This window comes from Phoca vitulina, unplaced genomic scaffold (genome assembly GCF_004348235.1).
Source record: "Phoca vitulina isolate PV1807 unplaced genomic scaffold, GSC_HSeal_1.0 scaffold99, whole genome shotgun sequence".
NCBI lineage: Eukaryota > Metazoa > Chordata > Mammalia > Carnivora > Phocidae > Phoca > Phoca vitulina.
In genome coordinates this window covers 987,224-1,013,325 of record NW_022589802.1, presented here as the reverse complement: position 1 = coordinate 1,013,325, position 26,102 = coordinate 987,224, and the positions used below count along the sequence as shown (strand labels likewise).

Sequence of the window (26,102 nt, the reverse complement as noted above, 5' to 3'; positions counted from 1 at the left end):
AGACACACGCCCCGTGTTTACAAATTGGAAAGCAGGCTCCTAGGCCACACGCAGGCTCCCCACACGCTGGGCCGGGGGCTGGAGGAACGTGTCATCACAGGCATGAGGAGGAAGTGTGAGCCTTCCACCCAGCCTGGCCTCCAAGTCTGACCCGGGCCAGGATTTAGCAGCTGAGCTGGGGCGACTCCCAGCAAGGCGGCAAGTCCCCTTCTCCAGGGCAGAGCTCCACCTGCGTCACGAGGGACCAGGTTGCCCCTCATGAGGCTAAAGTGAGCTCGGGAGTGGGCAAGAGGTGCCTGCACGTGCCGTGCTTAGCCAAGAAAGGGAAGGGCACACTCAGGATGGGACCTCGGTTCGCCCCAGTGACCTCGGGCACTTTCCATGCTGCCGGGCTCACACATCTCACAGGCTAGTGTTCCAGCAAGAAGGGGAGATGGTATATGTTTCACGGGCACAATGACCCATAATATCTAAGAGGCCTTTAGCACAGGCTGCCAGGAAGGAGGAAGAAGGGCGAGGCCTGACCTGGCAAGCCACGTGGGCTCCAGCTGAACCAATCCTGCCCCACCAAATGAGGAAGGATGAGCCACAGGAAAGGTGGGGGTACGAGACCGCCTCAGCAGCACCCCCAGCCCCAGGACCCCTCAGAGCAAAGACAAGAAGGCCCTCCCTGGCCAGAAAGCGGGCAGCATTGTCCCGAAGACCTCGTTCCGGAGCGAGACATGCCAGCCCTTGGCAGTCGGTGCCCACAGGCCCAGCCTCCTGCCAGGGGCACAGGGAGGCAACCGAGATGCTGGTTGCGGCCTGCCCACTGCAGGCCCTCCCGAGTCCCTCGGAGGCTGAAGCTGTTGAGGCAGCCGGGCAGCAGGGGCCCTGGGCCTGCCCGTCCTCTCCCCTCCCCCACCGGCAGTCTCCTTGTCCGGAGCACCCACAGGGGACTTGAGGAGGTGACGGCACAGGAGCAGGCGAGGCTCACAGCCAGGGTGGGCCTCTGCAGTGGACCAAGTGTTGAGAGGGAGGCCCCTCCTCGAGCCCCCTTTGGCCTGCCACTGGGCTGAGGGAGGCAGAGGCCCCACCAGTCATGCCTGTCCCCAAGTGTGGAGGGAGGGAGGTGGCTGTGACAGGCCGGTGCAGGGAGCCCTGGGGAGGAAGGAGGAGGAAACACACACCCTGGCCACTGGATCCTGGATGTGGTGGCCGCCAGCGGCCAGGCCAAGGGTGTGGGAGGAGTCCGCACGTGGGACCCCGAGGCCAGTCACAACGGAGGCAGCAGGTTTCTGGGGCTTAGCATCACCCCTGGGCAGGGAAGGAACAGAAGCCAACGGGAGCTGCTGCGAGGCAGACAGGGCAGAAGAGGGGCATGGCTGAGGCCGCCTGGGACAGCGGGAAGAAGGGCAGACCGAGCAGTTGGGTGCCATGGCCCCGTCAGCTGCAGCCAGGAAGCAGAGAGAAGGAGGCAATCAGGCAGCTTCTTAGAACCCAAGCTTTCCTTTCCCTCCAGCTCACCTCTGCCCTCTCCCTCCTTCCCTCCCAAGCTGCTAAAGGGGCTGGACCCGGAGCACACAGGGGCTGTGAACGCTTCTCCCACCCGTGGCTCACCCTGCGCCCCCCACCCCCGGCCACTTGACTCTTCAGGGCAGAGCTTCCTGCTCACAGACTACTCCATGCCTTTCTGCAGACTGTCACTGAAGATCTTGTATTTCTGAGCTAGTTCTTCCACTTTGGTGGCTGCAGAGAAAAAAACAATACAAACAGCAAAGTGACTCCCAGCGCTTCCCGGCCTGGAAGAGGCTGCTCCCTACCTGCCCCCGCCCCCAACCCCAGCCAAGCCTTCACTGTCTTCCGCTGGTTCTTCTCAGGCCCCAGGCGTCCCTGCAGCCTAGGCATCCAACTCCCACCGTGATCCAGAAACTGCCAAGCCAGGAGCTACCAGGAGGTCTAGGGCTGAGAGCACAGATGGAAGGCCCCTGTGGGTGCCAGGCTGAGCCCGAGGCCAGGTTCCACTCAGTGGGCATTGTCCATGCCCACCCCAACCCTCACCAGAGCCCAGGAGCCAGGGGTTCTTCTGAGTTGGATGGTGTGTTCCCTACTGCTCAGACCAGTAACCCATGCACACATACAAATCAAATGACACGGGCCTTAGCTGCACAACCCGCCCCCGCCCCCCGGCCCTGCAGGCAACTGCTCTGCCCTGCTGCTGGGCTTTCAGGGCTGGGGGCACCGCCATAATTCGCACCTGCCTCTTGACGTCCCAATTTCACATAATGAGCACTGGGTACGAAATACAGGGACTTTAGCTCACTCCCCTCCCCCACCCTGGGGACTCCGGGCTCTTCTCTCAGGTTCCCCTGGTTAGTGGTGCCTTCACTTAAATACACAACTATTCCTTCCTCCACCAACCTGCCTCTCTGCCTCTGGCCTGTCCCCTCCCCTCCCACATGGCACGGTCTTTAATTGACATTTGGTCCCGCCTGTCCAGAGGTGACTCTGAGGCTCAGGAATCATGGGGTGTGCCTCAGGGTAATAAGCCCGGCCCCAACGACCCTCCCCACTCGTCATCAGGCCCTCTCCATGCACACAATGGCACGGCTCAGGACACAGGCCCGGCAGGCACACCCAGCCCCTCACTGCAGCCCCTCCCTTCCGACGTGGGGATGTGCCACCAACACGGCCTGGCTGCTGACACAGAATGGTGGCCTAGCTTCCTGTCCTGGGGAGGGAAGTGCTGCGGACATGCAGACCTCCCACAGCGGCAGGGCCTGAAGGCCTTGGGTTCGGTCAGGTGGGACACAGGGAAGGTGGGAAGGCCGTTCCGACTGGCCCTGGCATGGAGCTGGCATGGACTGCTTCTTTGGAGTGTCTGTAGCCCAGGAACTCATCTCAAACAACATCTGGAGGTGCCGTGCTCGCCCTCACCACTCTCCAGACCCACTGAGGGGGCCAGCATCTCAGGGGCGAGCCTGGGAAGCACCCCGCGGGAGGAGGGGGAGGGAGAGGTTCTCACAGCTCAGACGTCACAGCTAGCCCTGCCAGCAGTCCTGTAATCACAGGTGCGGCGGCACGTGGCAAAGGACACTAATGACCATTACTCTATTAATGATAGCATTTTATTAACAGCAATTAGGTACAGTGGGGGGGAAGTCATAGTGACAGTGGTGACTAGGATAAATGTTACGACAAATTTTAAAATGGATGACTTTGGGGCAGGTCAGTCAGGAAGAAGGGACTCCCAAGTGCCTGGTATACACGTGGCAAATATGTGTGCCAAGGCCAAGAGCAGCAAGAAGGCTGCTGGAGAGGGCTGGCTGGAGAGGGCTGGCTGGAAAGTCCTCACAAAGGGGGCGCTCAGAGGCTCTGTGAGCTAAAGCCACTCCTTGGGGGTGCCCTGGGGGGAAACACTTACAGGCAAACGCTTTCATTGCTACTGCTGGCTCTTGGGAGAAGCTGGGGAGTGGGGTGTCCACAAGGGCTCTGAGGAGTTCTGGCAGTCTTGGCGCTCTACAAGGCCACGTGCACGCCCAGGGCTGTGCTGATACCCCGGAGAGAGCCGACAAGGACCTCAACAGTCACCTCTGGCTGACCCCGAGGCTCAGAGCAGGCAGGAAGTGAAAGAGAAGTGAAGTGAAGGTCAAGTGTCTGGCTGAGTGTTGATGAGAAATGAGGCTACCTATCCAAGAAGCTCAACAAACTCCAAAAGGGATAAAGTCAAAGCAATCCACACCAAGACTGATTATAACCTGACTGTCCAGAGCCAAAGACCAAGAGGATCTCGAGACCAAGAGGAGAAGAGGGGCTGTGAAAGGGTCTCCGTGACATCAGCAGCTGGTTTCACATCACAAGCTATGGAGGCCCGCAAAGCCGAACACATTCACTATCTGGCTCTTTACAAAACAGGTTTGCCAACGACAGCTACAGGGCAATGGAAATGAACAAATGACAGATACACACATGGTAGATGAATCTCACAGAGACATCATTACCATCAAGTCAGGACAGCAGCTGGCTGTCGGCGGGAAGAGACACGTGGGGCTTTCCAGGGTGCTAGCATGTTCTATTTCTTGACCTGGGTCATGGTTACACAAGTATTCACTTTAAAATCACTCGACTTGGGGGGCGCCTGGGTGGCTCAGTTGGTTAAGCGACTGCCTTCGGCTCAGGTCATGATCCTGGAGTCCCGGGATCGAGTCCCGCATCGGGCTCCCTGCTCAGCGAGGAGCCTGCTTCTCCCTCTAACCCTCCCCCCTCTCATGTACTCTCTCTCTCAAATAAATAAATAAATCTTTAAAAAAAAAAAAAAAAATCACTCGACTTGGAATAAAGGGGGTTGACCAGAGCACAGGGAAAATATCCAACTATTTCCTATTCCTATTCTACTTCCTCTGAATTGAGGTTCCTCACTAAGCACTATTTTTCTTATAAAAAAGACCTTTTCTGGGGCGCCTGGGTGGCTCAGTCGTTAAGTGTCTGCCTTCGGCTCAGGTCATGATCCCAAGATCCTGGGATCAAGTCCCGCCTCGGGCTCCTTGCTCAGCAGAGAGCCTGCTTCTCCCTCTGCCTGCTACTCCCCCTGCTTGTACGCTCTCTCTCTTTCTCTTGCAAATAAATAAAATCTTTTTAAAAAGACCTTTTCTAAATACATATTTCCATAATAAAACAATAAATTTCCTCAGAAAAAAAGTTTAATTGAAACTAAATGCAGATCCAATCTGCCACATCCAATAACAGAAATGTCAGAAGGATCTGATCTGGCACGGAGGATACAGTAAGCAAACGGGGATGGGCCTCACCACCCTGACGCCGGGAGCCCCGTCATCAGGACGCAATCTAAGATGGGAACGCGCTTTATGTCTCAACATGTTTCCTGCATCTTTTGGCCAGCTTGCCAGTGGGAGAGGGGTGGATTACCTAAGTGACCCATGTTCTGACGACTACAGAGCAGGATAGAGAAACAGTAAATGAACGATACCACCTCTGACTCCGACACAGAGAAAATCAGTGTCCACACCCTGGCTCGCTTCCCACAAGGGGTTCTTGTATACGTTTGTCCTTTACAAAGGTGAGATCAGCCTGCAGTTTCCCTTTAACATTCTGTAATGTGCAGTTCTTTATGTCGTCGTAACCAACTTTTGAAACAACGAACACTATCCCACCATATACATATGCCATTATCTACCAAAGCACTACCCAATGTTAAAACTTTGGATTGTTTCCATTTTCCACTATTTTAAATCTTGCAACAGCATCATATATAATAGTAAAAAGCTAAAAATGACTTATAGGCTGGATAACAGAAAATGTTAAGCAAATTATAGCAAATACCTGAACAGAAGGGTGTTTGACAATTAAAAATGTTACTTCCAAAACATGGGAAAATGCTTATAACATTTTTTTAAGTAATCTCTACATCCAACGTGGGGCTTGAACTCACAACCCCGAGATCAAGAGTCGCATGCTCTCTCTACTGACTAAGCCAGCCAGGCGCCCCAGGAAAATGCTTATCATGTGATCACAGGGAAAGAACATAATGTAAAAGTGTATATGTGTTCTGATTACACTTACACAAAGAAATAAAAAATGATGAAAGGAAAAAGATATAGATAAATAGACCAAAATATTAACATCAACCATCTCTGGGCCACCAGGTTATGGACTGTTTTTATTATACCTCTGCACATCTTTCGGTTATCCCAAATTCCCAAAATTAATTTTTTTATTTTATAATCTGTAGAAAGCATTTTTTTTTCAAGGGAAGACAAACCTTATGCATCAGAAGAAGAAGAAAGTGAGGGACGATCCCCAAATACTCCCCAAATGCTGGTCAAGCAAGAAGGAGCCACGTGTGAGGCAGGCACTAGGCCGAGGCGCGCAGGGACAGGCCTGCCTCTGACCAGCGAGTGGCAACCACGTACCTACACTCATGATAGAGTTGCTGCTGCCCCAACAGATCTGCTCGCCCTGCTGCTGCTTCGCCATCTCCACGGCTTGGGCCGAGGTGTCCGTGACCTCCATGACCGCTTTCAACAGCTGGGAGGGACGGAGAGAGAGAGGCACATAGGCATTAAATGCTGGTGGTCTGATGTGCAGAAGCCGTCTCCTGCTTCCCACCCCAGTTCACATTCAGCATGTGCTCTTCCCTAGACCCTCAAGCATGTGGCATTCACCCCCAAGGACAGCCCAGGGTGAGGACGGGACTGCCGGCCAGCTGGAGAGTCACCGATCAGAGCTCTCCATGCTAGGTCCCTTCTTCCAGGCCCAGTGGGAATGCCACACAATTATGTGCCCCATCCCACACTAGTAGCCAAGCAAAGCCACAGGTGCAGTGGGAAAATCAATGTCCCAAGATTTTTTAAAAAGGGGGCAGGGCCTTCCTGATGAGAAAGGAACGTAGCCTATCTTGCCCTGTTGGCAGAACGACAAAGGACAGGTTGGTCAGAGGTTTGGAAGTCTAGGAGTCTTTGTGTTAAAAAACCAAGACGGTGCTTGCTTCAGCAGCACTTAAACTAAAATTGGGAAAAAACAAGACAAATGTCGTGGAAGCCCTGGGCCAACATCAGAGTAGTTTTAGATTGGACTCCAGGGATCTGAAATGTGGAACAACAAAATGAGTAAGTAAATATTTATGTAGTCAGCTCAGCAGTGTGAGACCACTTTTTCCTATCTGTCTGAGCAAACATCTGTCTGTCTGTCTGGCATAGTTCTCGGTCATACACAAGAATGAACTGGCTGTGATACATTTGGGCATAGTGTGAAGACAGAGTGAGACTAATACAGGGACAGAAGCTAGAAGCCGGGATAAGGGTCCCATATGGTCACCCAGGACCCAGTGCAGGCAGTACACGAACTTCAGCTAATAGCCCCCTGAAGTGCGGTGGGACTCTCAAGGGAACAGTCCTGTCAGCCCTCATCCCTTCCACGCACCAGGAGAAGCACCTTGCCCACCTGCCCCAGGCCCTCCCAGCCCCGTCGCAGACCTCACATCTGTGGCTGGGGGCTACAGCAGCAGCTGGGGGGGGGGCGGGTAGTGGAGGAAAGGGTGATTCTTACTTGGCTGCATGAAGTCAGAGTCTGGTACACGGCCTGGATGATGGGGCCACTCGGGTGGAGGTAGGGGCCTGGGCGCTTGCAGCACTCACCCAGCTCGTCATCATAGACTTGGAGAAAAGCCACAACGAGCTGGTGGAAGTCAGAGATGACCAGGCGCAGCTTCTGGTCCAGGGTGCTGGTGTCGGCCCCGCTCACAGAAACTCCTTGCTTGTGCTGTGCAAAGTACAGAAAGACAGGGGCTCTCGAGGCTGCCCTGCCTGCCCCTGGGGCACCAAGTCTCTTCCCGCATCAGATACGTAAGACCAGAGGCAAAAAAGAGCAAACTGGTTTTGAGCAAAGCCGCCTGGCTTCCGGCCTCAGCCCTGCCACTATTGCCTGTGTTGGCCTCAGTCTCCTCCTCGGGAAAAGGAGGCCAGGCCAAGGGCTGCTGGGAAGGCCACATGTAAGAAGGCATCTGAAAGCCCAGACCCCAGGGCCTGGTGCATCGCCTGCAGGAGGCCGATCCTTTCCATTCTTCGGAAAGCCTCCCCACATCTGCCCCAAGTTTGTCTGCCTCTCCGCTTCCCATGGGCTGAGCACCCACAATGTTCTAGAACCCACGGAGCCCTGTGCATATACCACCTCACTTACACCTCACAACGAGTTCATTGTAAAGATGGGGCACCCAAGGCTGGGGAAGTGATGCTCCTTGCCCTCAGACACAAAGTGCCTGGTCAGGCCCTCAGCCCCTCACCTCCACCCTGAGCATCTGCAGCTTGGCGGTGCTCTCCTGCAGCTTCCTGGCCAGCTCCATCACCTTCTCCTCCTCCAGCTCCACAGAGGGGCTGGCCCTGCGGGGAGAGAGAGGACACGTCCAGCCCCACGCCAGGGCAGGCCACACGTGGAAAGACCGGTCTCAGGTAACAGAACCAAGCAGGACACATACTTCTGCCAGTCGTCGTTCTGCTGGGCGAGGAGGGGCTGCGTATCCAGGGGCCACGGGTCACACTCTGGACTCAGGAGCGTCTGCAGCTGGGGCCTCGAGAAGAGCTCCCCCAGCAGTGCCTCATTCTTCTCTCTGGTATCCTCGAAGTGCTCCTTCACACTGCCAAGGGAACCCCAAGGCCGTGCTGTCACTGGCCAGAGCACGGCCTCCAGGGACTGTGTCGGCAGATTTTCTGAGACCCCTGGCCAAGGAAGCCCTCAGTCCCCTGGGGGAGACCCAGAGGGCAAAACAAGCCCGGGCAGAGGGGCCAGGAGACAATGTCTCCCCCAGTCCCTGCCCTGCTTTGGCGGCCAGGACCGAGCCCTAGTCCTCTGAGAGCCCACCTTCCCCGGCAGGCCTGCCTGTCTTCTCTACGGCCTGCACTGCACCTTCTCGCCGACAGCCTGGTACCATGAGCACTGCCCCAGCGGGATGTTCCACCTGGGCCCACACCCCACTGGGCCCACACCCCACCAGGCCAGCGTGTAGCTGCTGCTGCCCAAGTGGAAAGTGAAGACCCCAGATGGAGATGTACCTGCTGGTGGTCTAAAAATAAAGTTAAAGTTCCAAGGGCTCCAGATAAAGTTCCAAGGGCGCCTACCGGCCATTCTGTGGAGGGCCCATCCTGAGCCTTTACCTGGAGCAGCATCCAATGGTCAGGGTCCGGACTGCATCCAGCAGCTGGTCCATGAGGTGCAACTGCTTCCGGGCGCAGGCCTGGCCCTGGGCAGGGAAGACCGTGTGTGCTCAATGACCGGACACACCGGGGGCCCCGGCCCACCCCTTGCCCTGCTGGGGCCAGCGGAAAGGAGCGCTTGGGCCGGCAGCGTTTGGGACTGGCTTGAGGAACGCTGTCACTGAGTGCTGCCAGCCTCGGGCTGCCCATCACACATCCTCCAGCGCAGTCCCTTGGGCAGGGACGCAGACTGTAGCGGGGCCTACAGCCCACAGGGACCTGAGGACAGTCTGTTCCTCGGGAACACCTCCAGGAAGAAGCTTATTCTCCTTGGCAAATTGCCCTCCCCAGGCAGGAACGGCCTGCGATGACCCTGCTCCTCACAGGAAGAACACGTGGCCAGACATTACAGCTGACATAGTCCCCCTACCCCAAAGGCAGCTGGGATCCCCAGCAAGGACCTGCCTGGCCAGGAGCTCAAGGCTTGAAGAAGCAGAGGAGGCTTACAGCCAATCCTCAGGACCTAAACCCTTACAACCTGAGAGGCCTGGCCTGCTCCAGAGAGCCCTGTGTGAGCAGTGGTATCCGAAAGAAAGCTGGGCCTGCCTCTCCATTGTCGATCCTCGTTGCCCCTGCCCTGAGGAATGCACGAGAATGATCTGCTCAGCCAGCATCACTATAAAGTCCTCCAAGAAGCATCTGCACTTAAAGTGGGCATGGGAGGCACAGGCTGTGGCGGGGAGGAGAGCTGGGCACAGGAGCATGCTCCGCTATGATGTTTGCAGCCCAGGTCCCTGTCCGTGGGCTCCCCAAACCTGGCTCTCGGCTGTGTAGCCACATCAACAAGACCGGTGACTCTGGAAGTTCCTCAGCCTAAAACTGGCTACCTCCTGTTGACACATTCTCCCAATCTGCCCAAGTGACACTGAGCCCAAGAGACACACTTGAGGGCAGCCTGGGAGTAGAGCTGGGGGGGCGGGGGGAGACACGGTCTAGACAGGAGACAGCCTAGACAGAAACATGAGAGCAACTATCACTCAGGACCCCACAAAGCCTTGACCAGTGGCCAGAGCTGGGACACCCTGCCTGCTGCCCCCTCCTCAGCACAGCCCTGACTCTGACAGCCCCCCAGTGCCCATGAAGGGACAGGTATCCCTGCTCAGGGCTCGGCCAGCCTGGAGTAGGGCTGGGACTGTGGTGCTGAGCACACCAGTGATCCTTTTCATTCAGCTGTGCTGATATTTGTATTGAGATGCACACGCCAGGAATTGACCCTTTTTAAATGCACAGTTCAGTGGTTATTAGGACAGTCAGAGAGCCGTGCAGCCATTGCCACTTGGTAAGTCCAGGACATCACCATCACCCCCAAAAGCACTCCTGTCGCTATGAACAGTCACTCCCCACACCCCGCCCCCACCCTAGCCCCTGGTACCCACTGATCTCCTTTCTGCATCTATGGATTTGCCTCTTCTGGACATTTCCTATAAATGGAACCTCACATATGGGGTCTTTTGTGATTGGTTCCCTTCACTCAGCAGCATGTTTTCAAGGTTCATTCAGGCTGTAGCACGGATCAGTAGTTTGTTATTATTGCTCTTTTCTCCATTCACCAGTTAAGGGGAATTGGGGCTTTTTTCTACTTTTGGGCGCTTAAGCAATACTTCCTGCTCATGTACAAGTTCCTGCGTGGCTCTACAGCTAGGACTGGAAGCGCTGGTCGCACGGGACCACCTGCCACGGCGTCCGCTCACCCTCGGGGGTATGAAGTGGGATCTCATCGAGGTTGTAGTTTGCATTTCCCTGATGATGGATGATGGTGAGCATGTTTTCATGTGCTCACTGGCCATTTGTTTATCTTCTTCGGAGAAATGTATTCAGATCCTTTGCCCATTTTTGAGTTGGGTTACTTGTTTTTTTCTTATTGAGTTGTAAGAGTTCTTTATACATTCTGGATCCTAGACCCTTGTCAGATCTATGATTGACAAAGATTCTCTTTCAGTCTGTGGATTCTCTCCACTTTCTTGATGTCCTTTGAAGCACCAAAGTGGCTCATTTTAGTGAAGTCTAAATGATCTCTCTTTTTCCTTTTTACTTGTACTTTTGATATCAAAATGACTTTTTAAAAATATTATGAACTCATGGATTTGAATTCACAGAAGGGCCTCAGTCTACTGCAGTCACTGTCCTTACAATGCAGGCATCATCCCCACAACATCCCTTCTTTGGCCGGTGAGGGCTTCTACTGCTAGCTGGCGCCCCAGTCCTTTAGATGTAACTGTAAGTCTTGGATATCTGCCCTGTTCTCTCGTGTGACAAGGTGTTCCTGCCTTAACTGGTACATTTCCTGCCGCAGGCCTGTGTTACAACTGGAGTATCACTGTTCTTGGCCTTTTAAGAGGACAAAGCAAGGAAATACATATATATCCACACACTGTTTTTAAGTTAAAATACATTAAAAGCTGACACTGATATTCCCAATTCAAATTCCAGACTATGGGGTTTGACTAAACTTAGCGTCTTATACATGCACCTCCTTCCTCCCATGCCCCAACTCCCAGCTTTCAGTATGCTGACATAAATTATTTTCTGGTTTTTATTTTGTATTCCACAAAAAGGAATGAAGTACTGATCCATGTTCCAACATGAATGACCCTTGAAAATACTGTGCTAAGTGAAGAAGCCATTACAAAAGGCCACATACCGTATGACTCCATTTATATGAAATAGAGATGGCAGAGTAGTGGGCACCAGGGCCTGTGGGTAATGGGGAGTGACGGCTTAATGGGCACAGGATCCCCTTTTAGGGTGATGGAAATGCTCTGGAACTAGATAGATGTACTTAGTGCCGCTGACTGCACACTTAAAAATAGTTCAGATGGTAAATTTTATGTTATGTGTATTTTAGCCCAACAAAAAAATGTTTTTAAAAAAGAACCCTTCAGCACCTACTGGGAAATTTTTTTAATGGTTAAAATGGTAAATATTGGGGCACCTGGGTGGCTCAGTCAGGCTTCAGCTCAGGTCATGGTCCTGGGATCCTGGAATTGAGCCCCATGTCAGGCTCCCTGCTCAGTGGGGAGCCTGCTTCTCCCTCTCTCTCTGCAGCCTTTGTGCTTTCTCTCTCTCTCTCTCTCAAATAAATAAAACCTTTTAAAAAAAGGTAAATATTATGCTATGTGCATTTTACCACAATGAAAAAAATCTTTAAAGATAAAAAGGAAGGAAGGGGTTAGAGTTCCAGATAAGACTGAGGGACCAGCTTCCCCTCCCACTGAGTACCCACATCTGAGAGTGGGACAGAATGCATGTGTCAGGTGTCTATAGCCTTAGAAGGGCAAATATCAGCAGGCACATCAGGGAGGCATGCTAGAATCCAAGGTTATCATTGAGACTGGTGGTGATTTACCATGTTCTCTCCTCTGGACTCCCTGGACCTGCACTCAGCCCAGCTCAAACCCAGAAGGGAGCAAAATGGTACAGAGAGCTCCAGAAAAGGAAACCCCTAACACTCAGAGAGTGTAGGGGAAATCCCTGGCCTTTTCTCTCTCCCTCTGCTCTGTGACCCCAGACCCCAGGCAATATCATGGCAGGGGTGGCAGAAGCAACAAAGCTGGCTGATAGCGGAAAACTGCTCTGGGTGCAGGGAACCTCCCTCTCCATTCAGGGGAGCTATGGGGGGAGGGGGAACAAACCCTGCTCCTGCTTCTTCCACTCTGTCCTCCCACCAGTGTGGTACAGTCACAGAAGTAGGCGGTTTATGGCTGCAGGGCAGCAAAGGATGGCCCTCTTCCCAGGAGCCAGACAGTATCAAAGAGATGACAGGAAGGGAAGATCTAGGGAAAGCAACCCTATAAATCTGTTTACGAATGCCTGGGCTCATCCCCACTCATGCAGGGGTAGATCTGATCTTGATGAACATACCAAAGAATGATTACAGGGGAGAGGCCAACACCCAGGCCCCAGGCTGACCATCGGGTGGCACACATGCAGGACAGGCCCGAATAGCAGCACAAAGGCTGCAGAAACCGAGCTGACGCTGGTTGGAACCACAGGCCAGATAAGGAGGCAGAATGTGCAGCTTAAAACTAACCAGGTCAAGTGCCTGCAAAAACACAAATACCAACATTCTCCAAAAAATTTAATAAGGCCCAGAGACAAAGTAATAGTCAAGAATGTCCAGGACGCAATCCAAAATTATCTGGCACATGAAGAAAACCGTGAAAATCTCAACTTGCACGACAAAAGACGATCAACAGACACCAATCACAAGATGGTACAGATGTTGGAATTACTTGACAAATTTAAAGCAGTCATTATAAAAATGCTAAATAAGTAATCATGAACACTCTTGAAACAAAAGTTAAAATAGAAAACAGCAAAGAAACAATTAAAAAAAAAAACAGGAAATATCTTTTTAGAGCTGGAAAATGGAATGACTGAAATAAAAAACTCAGTTATGGCCCAAACAACAGAATGGAGGGGACAGCAGCAAGAGTCAGTGAACTTGAAAACAGATTAACAGAAACTATCCATCATGAGCAACAGCAAGGAAAAAAACATTGAAAAAAATTAACAGCCTCATGGACCTGTGGTACAATAATAAAAGGTCTAACACGTGTGTCATAGGAGTCCCAAAAGGAGGGGAGAAAAATGTGTGGGCTAAAAAAATATTTGAAGGGATAATGTCTGAAAACTTCCCAAATTTAAGAAAAGGACACAAACTTACGGATTTGAGAAGCTGAGCGACTCCAAACAGGACAAACCCAAAGAAATATTCCCACAAACATATAATCAAATTGCTGAAAACTAATGACAAAGAAAAAAGTTTTAAAGCAGCAGGAGAAAACCAATGCATGACCCATAGGGGGAAAATTATTCAAATGACTGCCGATTTCTCATTGGAACCTACGGAGAAAGAAGAACTGCCAACCCAGAATTCTGTATCCAGTAAAACTATCCACCAAGAATGAAGGGGAACTGGACATACTCAAATAAGTGAACTCTAAGAGAATTTGGAGAGAGCAGACCACTTCTAAAAGAATTGCCAAAGGCCGTCCTTCAGAGAGAAGTGAAATGATACCAGAAAGAAACTTGCAACATCACAAATAAAGGAAAAATAAAGGACAAAACCACATAATCACTTCAGTAGATGCAGAGAAAGCATTTACAAAATTCAACACCCTTTCATGATAAAAACACTTAACAAATGGGAATAGAAGGGAGCACCCTCAACCTAATAAAGGGCATCTATAAAAAATTCACAGTTAACATCATACTCAGTGGTGAAGATCAAATGCTTTCCTCCTAAAATCAGGAAAAAGGCAAGGATGTCCACTCTTGCCACTCTATTCAACACTGTACTGGAGGTGTCACCCAGAGCAAATAGGCAAGAAAAAGAAATTAAAAACATGCAGATTGAAAAGGCAGACATAAAACTATCTCTATTTGCAGATGACACAACCTTATATATAGAAAATCCTAAGGAATCCACTAAAAAATCATTAGAACTAATAAGCAAGTTTAGCAATCTGGCAGGATACAAGAGCAATATGCAAAAGTAATTGTATTTCCACACACTAGCAATGAGTAATACAAAAATGAAATTAAGAGAACAATTCCAGGGGGAGCAGTTAAGATGACAGAGGAGTAGGGCGACCCTAACCCTGCCTCCTCATTGAAACACAGCTAGATAAAGACTGGATCATTCTGAACACCCATGACATCGATCAGAAGTCTTGGAGAACATCTTGCACATCTATAAACCAGAAAAACGACCCATGGAAGCTTCTTTTAACAAGCAGACCAAAGCACACCTAGGATCTACCTTCCTATATGTATTTTATTTTATCATATTATTTTTTAACTTTTTTTTCATTTTTTTCATTTTTACTTTTTATTTTTTCTTATTCTTCTTTCTTTTTGTATTTTGTTTTGGTTTTTTTCCCTCCAAACTGACAAGACGGAAGAATTCATCCCAAAAGAAAAGGAAGAAATGATGGCCAGAGATTTAATCAATACAGATAAAAGTAAAATGTCTGAACTAGAATTTATTTATTTATTTATTTTTGGAACTAGAATTTAAAACAATTACAAGGATACTAGCTGGGCTGGAAAAAAGTATAGAAGACACTAGAGAATCCCCTACTGCAGAGATAAAAGAACTAAAATCTAGTCAGGCCAAAATTAAAAATGCTATAACCAAGATGTAGTCCCAAGTGGAGGCCATAAAAACGAGGAAGAATGAAGTAGTAGAGCGAATCAGTGATCTAAAAGATAAAATGATGGAAAATAATGAAGCTGAAAAGAAGAGGGAAAGAAAATTATTAGATCATGAAGGTAGACTGAAGGAACTCAGTGATCCCATAAAGTGAAATAATATCCGTATTATAGGAGTTCCAGAAGAGGAGTGGGAGAAAGAGGCAGAAGGCTTATTTGAACAAATTATAGCTGAAAACTTCCCTAATCTGGGAAAGGAAACAGGCATTCCAGTCCAGGAGGCACGGAGAACCCCCCTCAAAATCAACAAAAATAGATTAACACCTTGACGTATTACAGTGACGCTTACAAATTACAAAGATAAGGAGAAAATCTTGAAAGCAGCAAGGGACAAGAGGTCCTTAACCTACAAAGGTAGACACATAAGGCTGGCAGCAGACCTGTCCACAGAGACCTGGCAGGCCAGAAAGGACTGGCATGACATATTCAACATGCTAAATGGGAAAGATATGCAGCCAAGAATACTTTATCCAGCAAAGCTGTCATTCAGAAAAGAAGGCCAGATAAAGAGTTTCTAGGACAAACAAAAAATAAAGGAATTAGTGAACACTAAACCAGCCCTGCAAGAAATATTAAAGGGGATCCTATGAGCGGAGAGCAGGACCCAAAATAACAAAGACCAGAAAGGAACAGAGATAGTGTCCAAGAATGGCAACTTTATAGGTAATACAATGGCACTAAATTCCTATCTTTCAATAATCACTCTGAATGTAAATGGACTAAATACTCCAACCAAAAGACATAAAGCATCAGAAAGGACAAAAAAAAAACAAGACCCATTGATATGCTGCTTACAAGAGACTCATTTTAGACCCAAAGACACCTCCAGATTGAAAGTGAGGGAGTGGAGAACCATTTACCATGCTAATGGACATCAAAAGAAAGCTGGAGTAGCCATCCTTATACCAGACAAACTAGATTTTGAACCAGAGACTATAATAAGAGATGAAGAAGGACACTACATCACAATAAAGGGGTCTATCCAACAAGAATATCTAACAATTGTAAATATTGATGCCCCTAACATGGGAGCAGCCAAATATATAAACCAATTAATAACAAAATAAAAGAAACTCATTGATAATAATACAATAATAGTAAGGGACTTTAACACCCCATTCACAACAATAGACAGATCATCTAAACAGATCAACAAGAAAACAAGGGCTTTGAATGACACATTGGACCAGATGGACTTAACAGATATATTCAGAGTATTTTATTCTAAAGCAGCAGAATACACATTCTTTTCGAGTGCACATGGAACATTCTCCAGAACAGATTACATACTGCATCACAAATCAGGTCTCAGCTGGTACAAAAAGACTGAGATCATACCATGCATATTTTAAGACCACCACAATGCTATGAAACTTGAGTCAACCACAAGAAGAAATTTGGAAGGACCACAAATACATGGAGGTTAAGAACATCCTACGAAAGAATGAATGGGACAACCAGGAAATTAAAGAATTTTAAAAATATATGAAAGAAATGAAAATGAAAACACGATAGTTCAGAACTTTTGGGATGCAGCAAAGTGGTCCTAAGAGTGAAGCATATAGCAATACAGGCCTTCCTCAAGAAGCAAGAAAAGGGGCGCCTGGGTGGCTCAGTTGGTTAAGCGACTGCCTTCGGCTCAGGTCATGATCCCAGGGTCCTGGGATCGAGTCCCGCATCGGGCTCCCTGCTCAGCGGGGAGCCTGCTTCTCCCTCTGACCCTATCCCCTCTCATGCTGTTTCTCTCTCTCTCTCTCAAATAAATAAAAAAATAAAAAAAAAAAAAATCTTTAAAAAAAAAAAGAAGAAGCAAGAAAAGTCTCTAACTACACAACCTAACCTTACACCTAAAGGAGCTGGAAAAAGAACAGTAAATAAAGCCTAAATCCAGTAGGAGAAGAGAAATAATAAAGATTAGAGTAGAAATCAGTGACATAGAAATAAAAAAAAAAACCAGCAGAACAGATCAACAAAACTAGGAGCTGGTTCTTTGAAAGATTTAGTAAGATTGATAAACACCTGGCCAGACTTATCAAAAAGAAAAGAGAAAGGACCCAAATAAATAAAATCATGAATGAAAGAGGAGAGATCACAACCAACACCAAGGAAATACAAACAATTATAAGGACATATTATGAGCAATTTTATGCCAACAAATTAGGCAATCTGGAAGAAATGGATAAATTCCTAGAAACATATAAACTATCAAAACTAAAACAGGAAGAAATAGAAAATCTGAACAGACCTATAACCAGCAAAGAAATTGTATCAGGAATCAAAAATTTCCCAACAAACAAGAATCCAGGGCTGGATGGCTTTCGAGGGAAATTCTACCAAACATTTAAAGAAGAATTAATACCTAGTCTTCTGAAACTGTTCCAAAAAATAGAAATGGAAGGGAAACTTCGAAACTCATTCTATGAGGCCAGTATTACCTTGATCCCAAAACCAAAGACCCCACTAAAAAGGAGAATTACAGACCAATATCCCTGATGAACATGGTTGCAAAAATTCTCCCCAAGATACTAGCTAATAGGATTCAACAGTACATCAAAAGGATTATTCACCACGACCAAGTGGGATTTATTCCTGGGCTGCAGGGTGGCTCGACATCTGCAAATCAATCAATGTGATATACCACATTAATAAAAGAAAGGATAAGAACCGTATGATCCTCTCAATAGATGCAGAAAAAGCATCTGACAAAATACAGCATCCTTTCTTGATAAAAACCCTCCGCCATGTAAGGATAGAGGGTACATACCTCAACATCATAAAAGCCATATATGAAAGACCCACAGAGAATATCATTCTCAACAGGGAAAAACAGAGCTTTCCCCCTAAGGTCAGGAACATACAGGGATGTCCACTCTCACCACTACTGTTCAACATAGTACTGGACGTCCTAGCCTCAGCAATCAGACAACAAAAAGAAATAAAAGGCATCCAAATCAGCAAAGAAAAAGTCAAACTTTCACTCTCTGTAGACGACATGATACGCTATGTAGAAAACCCAAGAGACTCCACCAAAAAATTGCTAGAACTGATACAGGAATTCAGCAAAGTCACAGGATATAAAAGCAATGCACAGAAGTCTGTTGCATTTCTATACACTAACAATGAAGCAGCAGAAAGAGAAGGAATCAATCCATTTTCAATTGCACCAAAACCCATAAGATACCTAGGAATAAACCTAACCAAAGAGGTTAAAAGACCATGTACTCTGAAAACTATAGAACACTGATGAAAGAAACTGAGGAAGACGTAAAGAAAAACATTCCATGCTCATGGATTGGAAGAACAAATATTATTAAAATGTCTATAACTACGCACAGCAATCTACACATCCAATGCAATCCCTATCAAAATAACAGCAGCATTTTTCACAGAGCTGGAACAAACAATCCTAAAATTTGTATGGAACCAGAAAAGACCCTGAATAGCCAAAGGAATGTTAAAAAAGAAAACCAAAACTGGAGGCATCACAATTCCGGACTTCAAGCTCAATTACAAAGCTGTCATCATCAAGACAGTATGGTAGTGGCACAAAAACAGACACATAGATCAATGGAACAGAATAGAGAGCCCAGAAATGGACCCTCAACTCTATGGTCAACTAATCTTTGACAAAGCAGGAAAGAATGTCCAGTGGAAAAGATAGTCTCTTCCACAAGCGGTGTTGGGAAAATTGGACAGCCACATGCAGAAGAATGAAACTGGACCATTTCCTTACACCATACACAAAAACAGACTCAAAATGGATGAAAGACCTAAATGTGAGACAGGAATCCATCAAAATCTTAAAGGAGAACACAGGCAGCAACCTCTATGAATACCTCGGCCACAGCAACGTCGTGCTAGACACGTCTCCAGAGGCAAGGGAAACAAAGGCAAAAATGAACTATTGGGACTTTGTCAAGATAAAAAGCTTTTGCAGAGCAAAGGAAACAGTGGACAAAAACCAAAGGACAACTGACATAGTGGGAGAAGATATTTGCAAATGTCTTATCAGATAAAGGGCTAGTATCCAAAATCTATAAAGAACTTATCAAACTCAACACCCTAAACAAAAATAATCCAGTCAAGAAATAGGCAGAAAACATGAACAGACATTTCTCCAAAGAAGACATATAAATGGCCAACAGACACATGAGAAAATGCTCAACATCAGTGGGCATCTTCTTTATCCAAATACAAATCAAAACCACAATGAGACACCACCTCACACCAGTCAGAATGGCTAAAATGAACAGGTCAGGAAACAACAAATGTTGGAGAAGGATGTGGAGAAAGGGGAACCCTCTTATACTGTTGGTGGGAAAGCAAGCTGCTGCAGCCACTCTGGAAAACAGCATGGAGGTTCCTCAAAAAATTAAAAATAGAACTACCCTACAACCCACAATTGTAGCACTAGGTATTTATCCAAAGGATACAAACAGTGATGTGAAGGGGCACATGCACCCCAATGTTTATAGCAGCAATGTCCACAATAGCCAAACTACGGAAAGAGCCCAGCTGTCCAACCACAGATGAATGGATAAAGAAGATGTGGAGTGGGGGCGCCTGAGTGGCTCAGTTGTTACGTGTCTGCCTTCGGCTCGGGTCATGATCCCAGGGTCCTGGGATCAAGCCCCACATCGGGCTCCCTGCTCAGCCGGGAGTCTGCTTCTCCCTCTCCCTCTGCCTGCTGCTCTCCCTGCTTGTGCTCTCTCGCTCCGTCAAATAAATAAATATTTTTTTAAAAAATCAAATATCTGACATGGCTTGTATCCAGAATATAGAAAGAATTCTTACAACTCAACAATAAACGACAAATAACCCAATTAAAAAGTGGGCAAAAGAACCAAATACAGACATTTCTCTAAAGAAGATCTACAAATGGCCAATAAGCACATGAAAAGATACCCAACATCATTAGTCACCAGGGAAATGCAAATCAAAACCACAACGAGATAGCCCTTCCCACCCACCAGGATGGCTGCAATCAAAAAGATAAACAGATGTTGGTGAGGATGTGGAGAAACTGGGAACTGCTGGTGGGAATGTAAAATGGTACAGTCACTTTGGAAAAGTTTGGCACATAGTTCCTCAAAAAGTTAAATGTACAGTTACTACACTGACCTGTCGATTCCACTTGTAGCTATATACCCAAGAGAACTGAAAACATGTCTTCAGTTAAAAACGTATACAGTGACATTCGTAGCATTATTTATAATAGCCAAAACGTGAAAATAATTATTTCAAAAGCTTGACAAGATTTTAAGGGCAGGGGTAGGGTTTCTTTGAGTGATGTGGGCATGGATTAGGGGCACCTCTGTAAAGAAAGCTGCAGGAGGGCAGCTAGTCAGGGAAAGTGCATGGGCCTGGGACCGGGGCCTGGGACCGGGGCCTGGGTTTGAGGCCCGACTCTGTCACCCGGTGACCTAGAGCAAGTTGTGAAACGGGACTAGGACAAGTACCTAGTGCCACAGGTGAGTGCGACTACTCCTGGCATATAAAGGACTTACCCCAGTGCCAGTGGGAATGAAGTCTTCAACCGAGGACAGGATGTGCTCTGTCCTTTCGGTCACCATAACCAGAGCTCTGCTTCCAGCCTCCTCAGCTGTGTTCCCCATCTTGGCCCTAGGGATGGCTAGAGTCTATGCAAGGGAATCCTATAGATTCCTGGCCCAGGAGGCTTAGGAGCAGTGGCTGGGGATGCTGGCTCCCTAGCCTGAGAAGCAAAGTCCTGGGGAAAGAAACCCCTCCCACCCCTAACCCAGCCTCACTGAGGCCCCCAGCCTGTGGGAACAGAGAGGACCCTCTCTTACCTTCAGGAGCTCCTGGTCATCCAGCCCACACAGCATCAGCTCATGGCCTAGTTTCACCATCTCTGTCAGAACACAAGGGTCCTGTTACTGCAGACGCCCACCCAAACAGGAGGGGACGCCATGCACCCAGGGGTGCCCAAACGTGCAGAGTGCCGAGCGCTGCTCTGGGGAGAGTGCTTCTGCTCTGGCATTGGCAGGCCAGTGCCCAGGAGGCCACGCTGGGCCCAGAAGGCCCGGGTGGACAAGGAGGCAGGGGGACAACATGCCCAGGACTGCCTCTTGCTGTGTGACTTACACCTCTGTGGGCATCAGTTTCCTGCACTGAAATAAGGGATCACATCTGATGTTCTTCCATATAAGGAACTCTGGCTTCTAGCAGAAGCCAGCCAGCCACTTGAGGAGCAGACACAGAGCTCAGGGAACCTTCTAAAGTTGCTGTGTGCCACCCTTTCAGAGAACTTGCCAGGCCAAAGCAAAAGGAACCATGGCTCACATGTGTCAATTTCCTACAGGCCTTTATCAACATCTCCTTTCACCTTGCTGGCAACTCTAGGAGGTGGGCCGCAGCTCCATTTTACAGACTGGGAAACTGAGTCACTGCATGGTACAGGGACTGCCCGGCCACATCTGAGTAACCATCTGATATATCGAGAAAGGCCAGGACTTGGAGCTAGAAAGCCTGGGGCCAGTGTCAGCTCTGCATCCCCGACCTAGCGCTGTGGCAATGTCTTTACTCCTTCATAGGCAAGGCCCATCTCCTACCCGCACATGCTCAGTAGTGGAACAGGCATAACTCTGGCATCTGCTTTGGAAGGTTTGGTGCAAGAAGTAGAACATCTATGCGAAAGCATTAGTAACCCTGGAAACACTGTAGGAATACCAATTATACCCCCAAGCATGCCCACTGCCCACAACCCTAACCCCAAATCCTTGTGTCTTCCATGGCTCCTCTCCTGCTTAGCCCATACCCAAGTCTTAGTAAGTCTGGCCAACCCTCCCTTCACGGTAAGTCCAGGATCTGGCCAACACTCCACTTTCACTGCCCCCCTCCCATCTCTTGCCTGCATCACTGCAAGAGCCTTCCAGTGGTCTCCCTGCCTCTGCCCAGGCCTCTGTTCTCAGTTCAGTGGCCTTAGGGACCCTGTTAAACCCAAAGTCAGGCCACAGCTTTCCTCAGAATAAAAGCTGTCCTTCCATGGCCTGATCCGGCCGGCCCCAATGCCTCTCTGCCTTCACCACTCTCCCCTTGCTCTCCACTCTGCACCAGCCACCTGGGCCTCCTTGGTACTCCTCACAGCTACAAGGCACATGCAAGCCTACCTCAGGCCCTTTGCACTTGCTGTTCCTTTGCCCTGAACACTACTCTTCCTGATATCTGCCTGGCTCGCTTCCTCCCTTCCTGCAAGTCTGTGTTTAAAAGACAGGCTTTCCCCAATGATCTTAATCAACAGTACCACCCTTCTCCCGACCCACCCATGTACCACTTTGCCCTCACTTGGCTTGGTTTATGGCACTTGTCACCATCCAACACAGAATTCCGCTGCCTTCATTTATCACCTGTCTCTCTCAGCCGCCACATGAGTGCCATGTGAGCAGCACCATTCACCGCCACGCAGCCAGCACCCAAAACGATGCCAGGTGCGGAGGGGACACCCCACAAATACCGCTCCAATGAATTCAGGAGTTCTCCTAATCCTCTTTGGAGGATTATACCCTTTGGCAAGCACTCATGTCTACCACCTGCTCTGACACTCAGCACGCTCCCGTGAGGTGGGCAAGGCTCAGGTTATCACCCCCGCTTTACAGAAGAAGAAACTAAGGCTGGGAATGGCAAGGTCAAGGCTTTGGCTGGGCTAAGGGCAGGGCTGGCATCTGTGTGTGGGTGTGTGTTAAAGAATTCAGATGCAGTCTGATGGTTCACCTGGCCTTTACGTGGTCCCATCAGCAGGAAAGTGGCAGACATAACACACTGGGGAGAGGGGGAGCACTTCTATGCAGCCCAGGCCGGCCCACAGGCCAGTCCTGCAGCCTCCAAAACACAACACCCTGTTCTTCTGGCCCATTTCAGCCTCGGGGGCAAGCGTCCCTGGATAATTCATTTGGCAGTGAGAGCCGGGGCCTGCACTGGAGCTCCAGGGTCCAGGTCACCCACCCTGGAATAGCTGAGCCAAATGCAGGCCCACGGAAAATTTGACTTTTAGAGACACCGTAGTGAGGACTATAATTTACTCCCCTTTGCCTAATGTTCATTACCAGATTAAGGACAGTTTCTGCCAACAAAGGATCGAAAAGAAGCCATTACAAGACAAGCCCCTACGGAGAGCTGCCCAGCGCAAACACAGCAGGAAGCAGGAAGATGGGGACAGAACCACCAGAAGCATCGGCAAGAACCAGTCTCTGCCTCCAGTGCTTTGGTGGATGGGCTGGACAGAGTGACACGTTCTTGATCTCATTCACATGCCCCTATAAGAGGAACCATCCCCTTTGCCCATGCATAGTGTGTCAGTGTGTAGTAGGGCGTGCCCTGATTCTAGAAGATCTCCAGGGTGTGCACCAGCCAGAAGTAAACACAATCCAATGGGAAATCCAGTACAACTTGCCAAGGAGGCCATGCACCAGCTCAGAATTATCCAGAATCCACCACCCAACTCCAAACTCCTGTAACACAGACCCACCTTGGATCTTCACCTCAACTGGGGCCCCCTTTAGCGAGCTGAACTTGTCCTGCCAGGAGGGACAGACCCTGTAGGGAAAGAGCAAAACTGGTCAGTCCTGAGCAGGCAGCAGAGGCCCCCTCATGACCCCTCCTTACACGTGCTCTGAAAAAGTGAATTACTTGTGCAAGTGCTAAATACCACTGAAATGTTCACTTCAGATAGATAATTTTATGTGATGCGAATTTCAACTCCATAAATTATTAGGGAAGAAAACCACAAAATATTTCTGAAAGTATACCTCAGAAATGTGAATCCGAATACTGAAATTTAAATTCTCACGATAGGGCGCCTGGGTGGCTCAGTCAGTTAAGTGTCTGCCTTCGGCTCAGGTCATGATCCCAGGGTCCTGGGATCCAGTCCCATGCTGGCAGCCTCCCTGCTCAGCAGGGAGCCTGCTTCTCCCTCTCCCTCTGCCCCTCCCCCCGCTCGTGTTCTCTCTCTCACGCGCACTCTCTCTCTCTCAAATAAATAAATAAAATATTTAAATTCTCACAGTAAAAAAACAAAATGACTGCCCAAGAGGAAAATCCTGAATTCCTCAGAGCTCTAAGCTCTTTCTCAGAAGGAACCACAGGGCTGGCTTTTCTCTCAACCATGGTGCAGGTTTGTTTGAAGAATGTCCACCAAGGCCCTTCCTGCTCGAGCACCCTTGCAGGCCCCGCCTGGGTGTCCTCTCACACCTCTCTGCACACATGTGCGTCTGCTCTTCTCGGCCTGGAGTACTTTCTTCCCACCTGGCCCAAGCACACTGGCTCTGACTCATCCCAAGAAGCCCATGGCTGACATCGCCTCCCCAGGGAAGCTGGGGAAGGGCCAGGCATGCCCACAGACACTTTGGCATCCCTCCGTCACAGGAGAACCTGGGCACTGTCCTCCCACCGGGCTCTCACCTCCCAGGCTGCAGGCTTGCTGAGGCCAGGAGATAACTTTCCATTCTATACTTTTGGGGCCTAATGCCATGGAGGCCGGCACAAAAAAGGCAACCAGTGTGTATTAACAAATAAACGACCACGGCCTCTTGCCATGGAATAATCTGCCATTAGTAAATGTCCATGCTTAGCCCTTTCAAAAGAAGGACATTTTCTCTTTTTAGAAAAGCTTAAATCATTGTGAGATTGATTATCCTACTCCAGGTCACAGCTTAAAACCATTTAGGGGCTCCTAGTGTGATAGGCTCTGGGATCACAGCTCCAGCCTCCTGGATTGAGAGACAGCAATCCCAGCTGCCCCCCACCCAGGTCCAGCGGAGCCCCAGCCTCGGCGATATCAGGATAAATGGGACAGTGGCCACTCATAAGCATCTTGCCTTAAGACAGCGAGCTGATGGGCAAAACCGTTTCCAGACACAGACCACATCCAAAGGCAATAAGGGCTACAATACCCTGACAGCCCCCCCCAGGAGGTCTCCACCATGAGCAGGCGTCAGTCTGAGCACTACACCCCCAGACGTGAGCTCCAGGCCTAGCATAGCACCGAGGCCACGGGAGCATCATTCTGGGGGCTGAGACTGCCGCCTGCTTGCCAGGGAACCTCAGCAGCTGGCTGCCAGGGCAGGCCCTCCCTACAGAAAGGTAAGAGGCTCTTTCCACAGGACAGTGAGGGCCAGGACTCTACTCTGCCATCATGGTGTGGAGGGCCACCAGCCCTAGGGACCTGCTGACTTAGCATGCTAGAAAAGGGCACAGTAGCTGTTCCATGGAGAGGGCTCACTTCTCCTACCCCAGGACCATGCCTCTAAATGAATGCCTGCCTCCCAGGCCACACCTGCCCTGCCCGTACTGGGGCCCTGGGAGCTGGCAGGGCCACCCTGAACCTGAGGTCCCAGGCCCCACGCTGCAGGACTACAGTGGAGAGGGGACCTCAGCTGCGTCGCCTGTCTTCGTGACTCATGAAGGCAACCAGCTCTCCTGCCAAAGAGGGGTGGGGCAGAAGGAGCCCCTACCATGTGAAATGCTAGGAGGACGGGCCCTGGGCCTGGTTGCTGGGCAACGTTCCCACTTACAAGGCGCCGAGGAGCAGAGAGCACGCAGCAATCCATCAGGCTGGACACAGCAAACCACTTCAACACACTAACGAACAAATCCACAAAAGCCTAAGTGACCTCACTCAGAAAGGGCTTTCATCAAAGTTGATCTTCCTGAGGCAGCAGGGCAGAAACTAAAGGCACTCAAGGCCTTGAGAGCAAGTATAGTTCTTCAGGAGTCAAGGAAACCCAGGTGCCTTGAATTCAGCAACCCAGGGGGCCCTGCAGCTCTGCCCTGCCCCCACACCGAGGACCAGCCTGGCACATGGGTCACCCAGAGCCAGCATGCTGAGCCCCAAGGCCAACACCAGGTACGGCTTCCAGGTTCCACCCAGAGCGGGGTGGACAAGGTGACCCTAATCGAGGGCTGAAGTGGTGAAGCCACGTGCAAAGAAAGCCAACATGAAATGTGGGAGAAGCTGAACTCTATCCAATCCTCTTTTCGGGACCTTGAAAGGCCTATGGCCTTTTGCCAGCTCGGGATCATAAGAAGCAACTGTACGTTCCCTGTCCATTCTTTCAAAGAATTCAGCTACTTGTATTTATAAAAGTACTTAAAGCATTTGAGGAATGTACCCACAGACTCCCACCC

General features: G+C 49.4%; 1 protein-coding gene across 1 annotated transcript in view; it reads right to left on the bottom strand.

Moving 5' to 3' along the window:
- Positions 1 to 1,657: 1,657 nt before the first annotated feature.
- Positions 1,658 to 26,102, bottom strand: part of HAUS7 (HAUS augmin like complex subunit 7) — a 35,628-nt gene continuing 11,183 nt past the window's right edge. The window contains exons 4-11 of the mRNA XM_032397476.1: positions 23,446 to 23,513; positions 20,771 to 20,832; positions 8,646 to 8,731; positions 7,970 to 8,128; positions 7,778 to 7,874; positions 7,045 to 7,257; positions 5,910 to 6,024; positions 1,658 to 1,728 (exon numbers count right to left, since the gene is read on the bottom strand). Of these exons, the coding sequence (XP_032253367.1) occupies positions 1,658 to 1,728; positions 5,910 to 6,024; positions 7,045 to 7,257; positions 7,778 to 7,874; positions 7,970 to 8,128; positions 8,646 to 8,731; positions 20,771 to 20,832; positions 23,446 to 23,513 (871 nt within the window). The remainder of the gene's footprint in view (positions 1,729 to 5,909; positions 6,025 to 7,044; positions 7,258 to 7,777; positions 7,875 to 7,969; positions 8,129 to 8,645; positions 8,732 to 20,770; positions 20,833 to 23,445; positions 23,514 to 26,102) is intronic.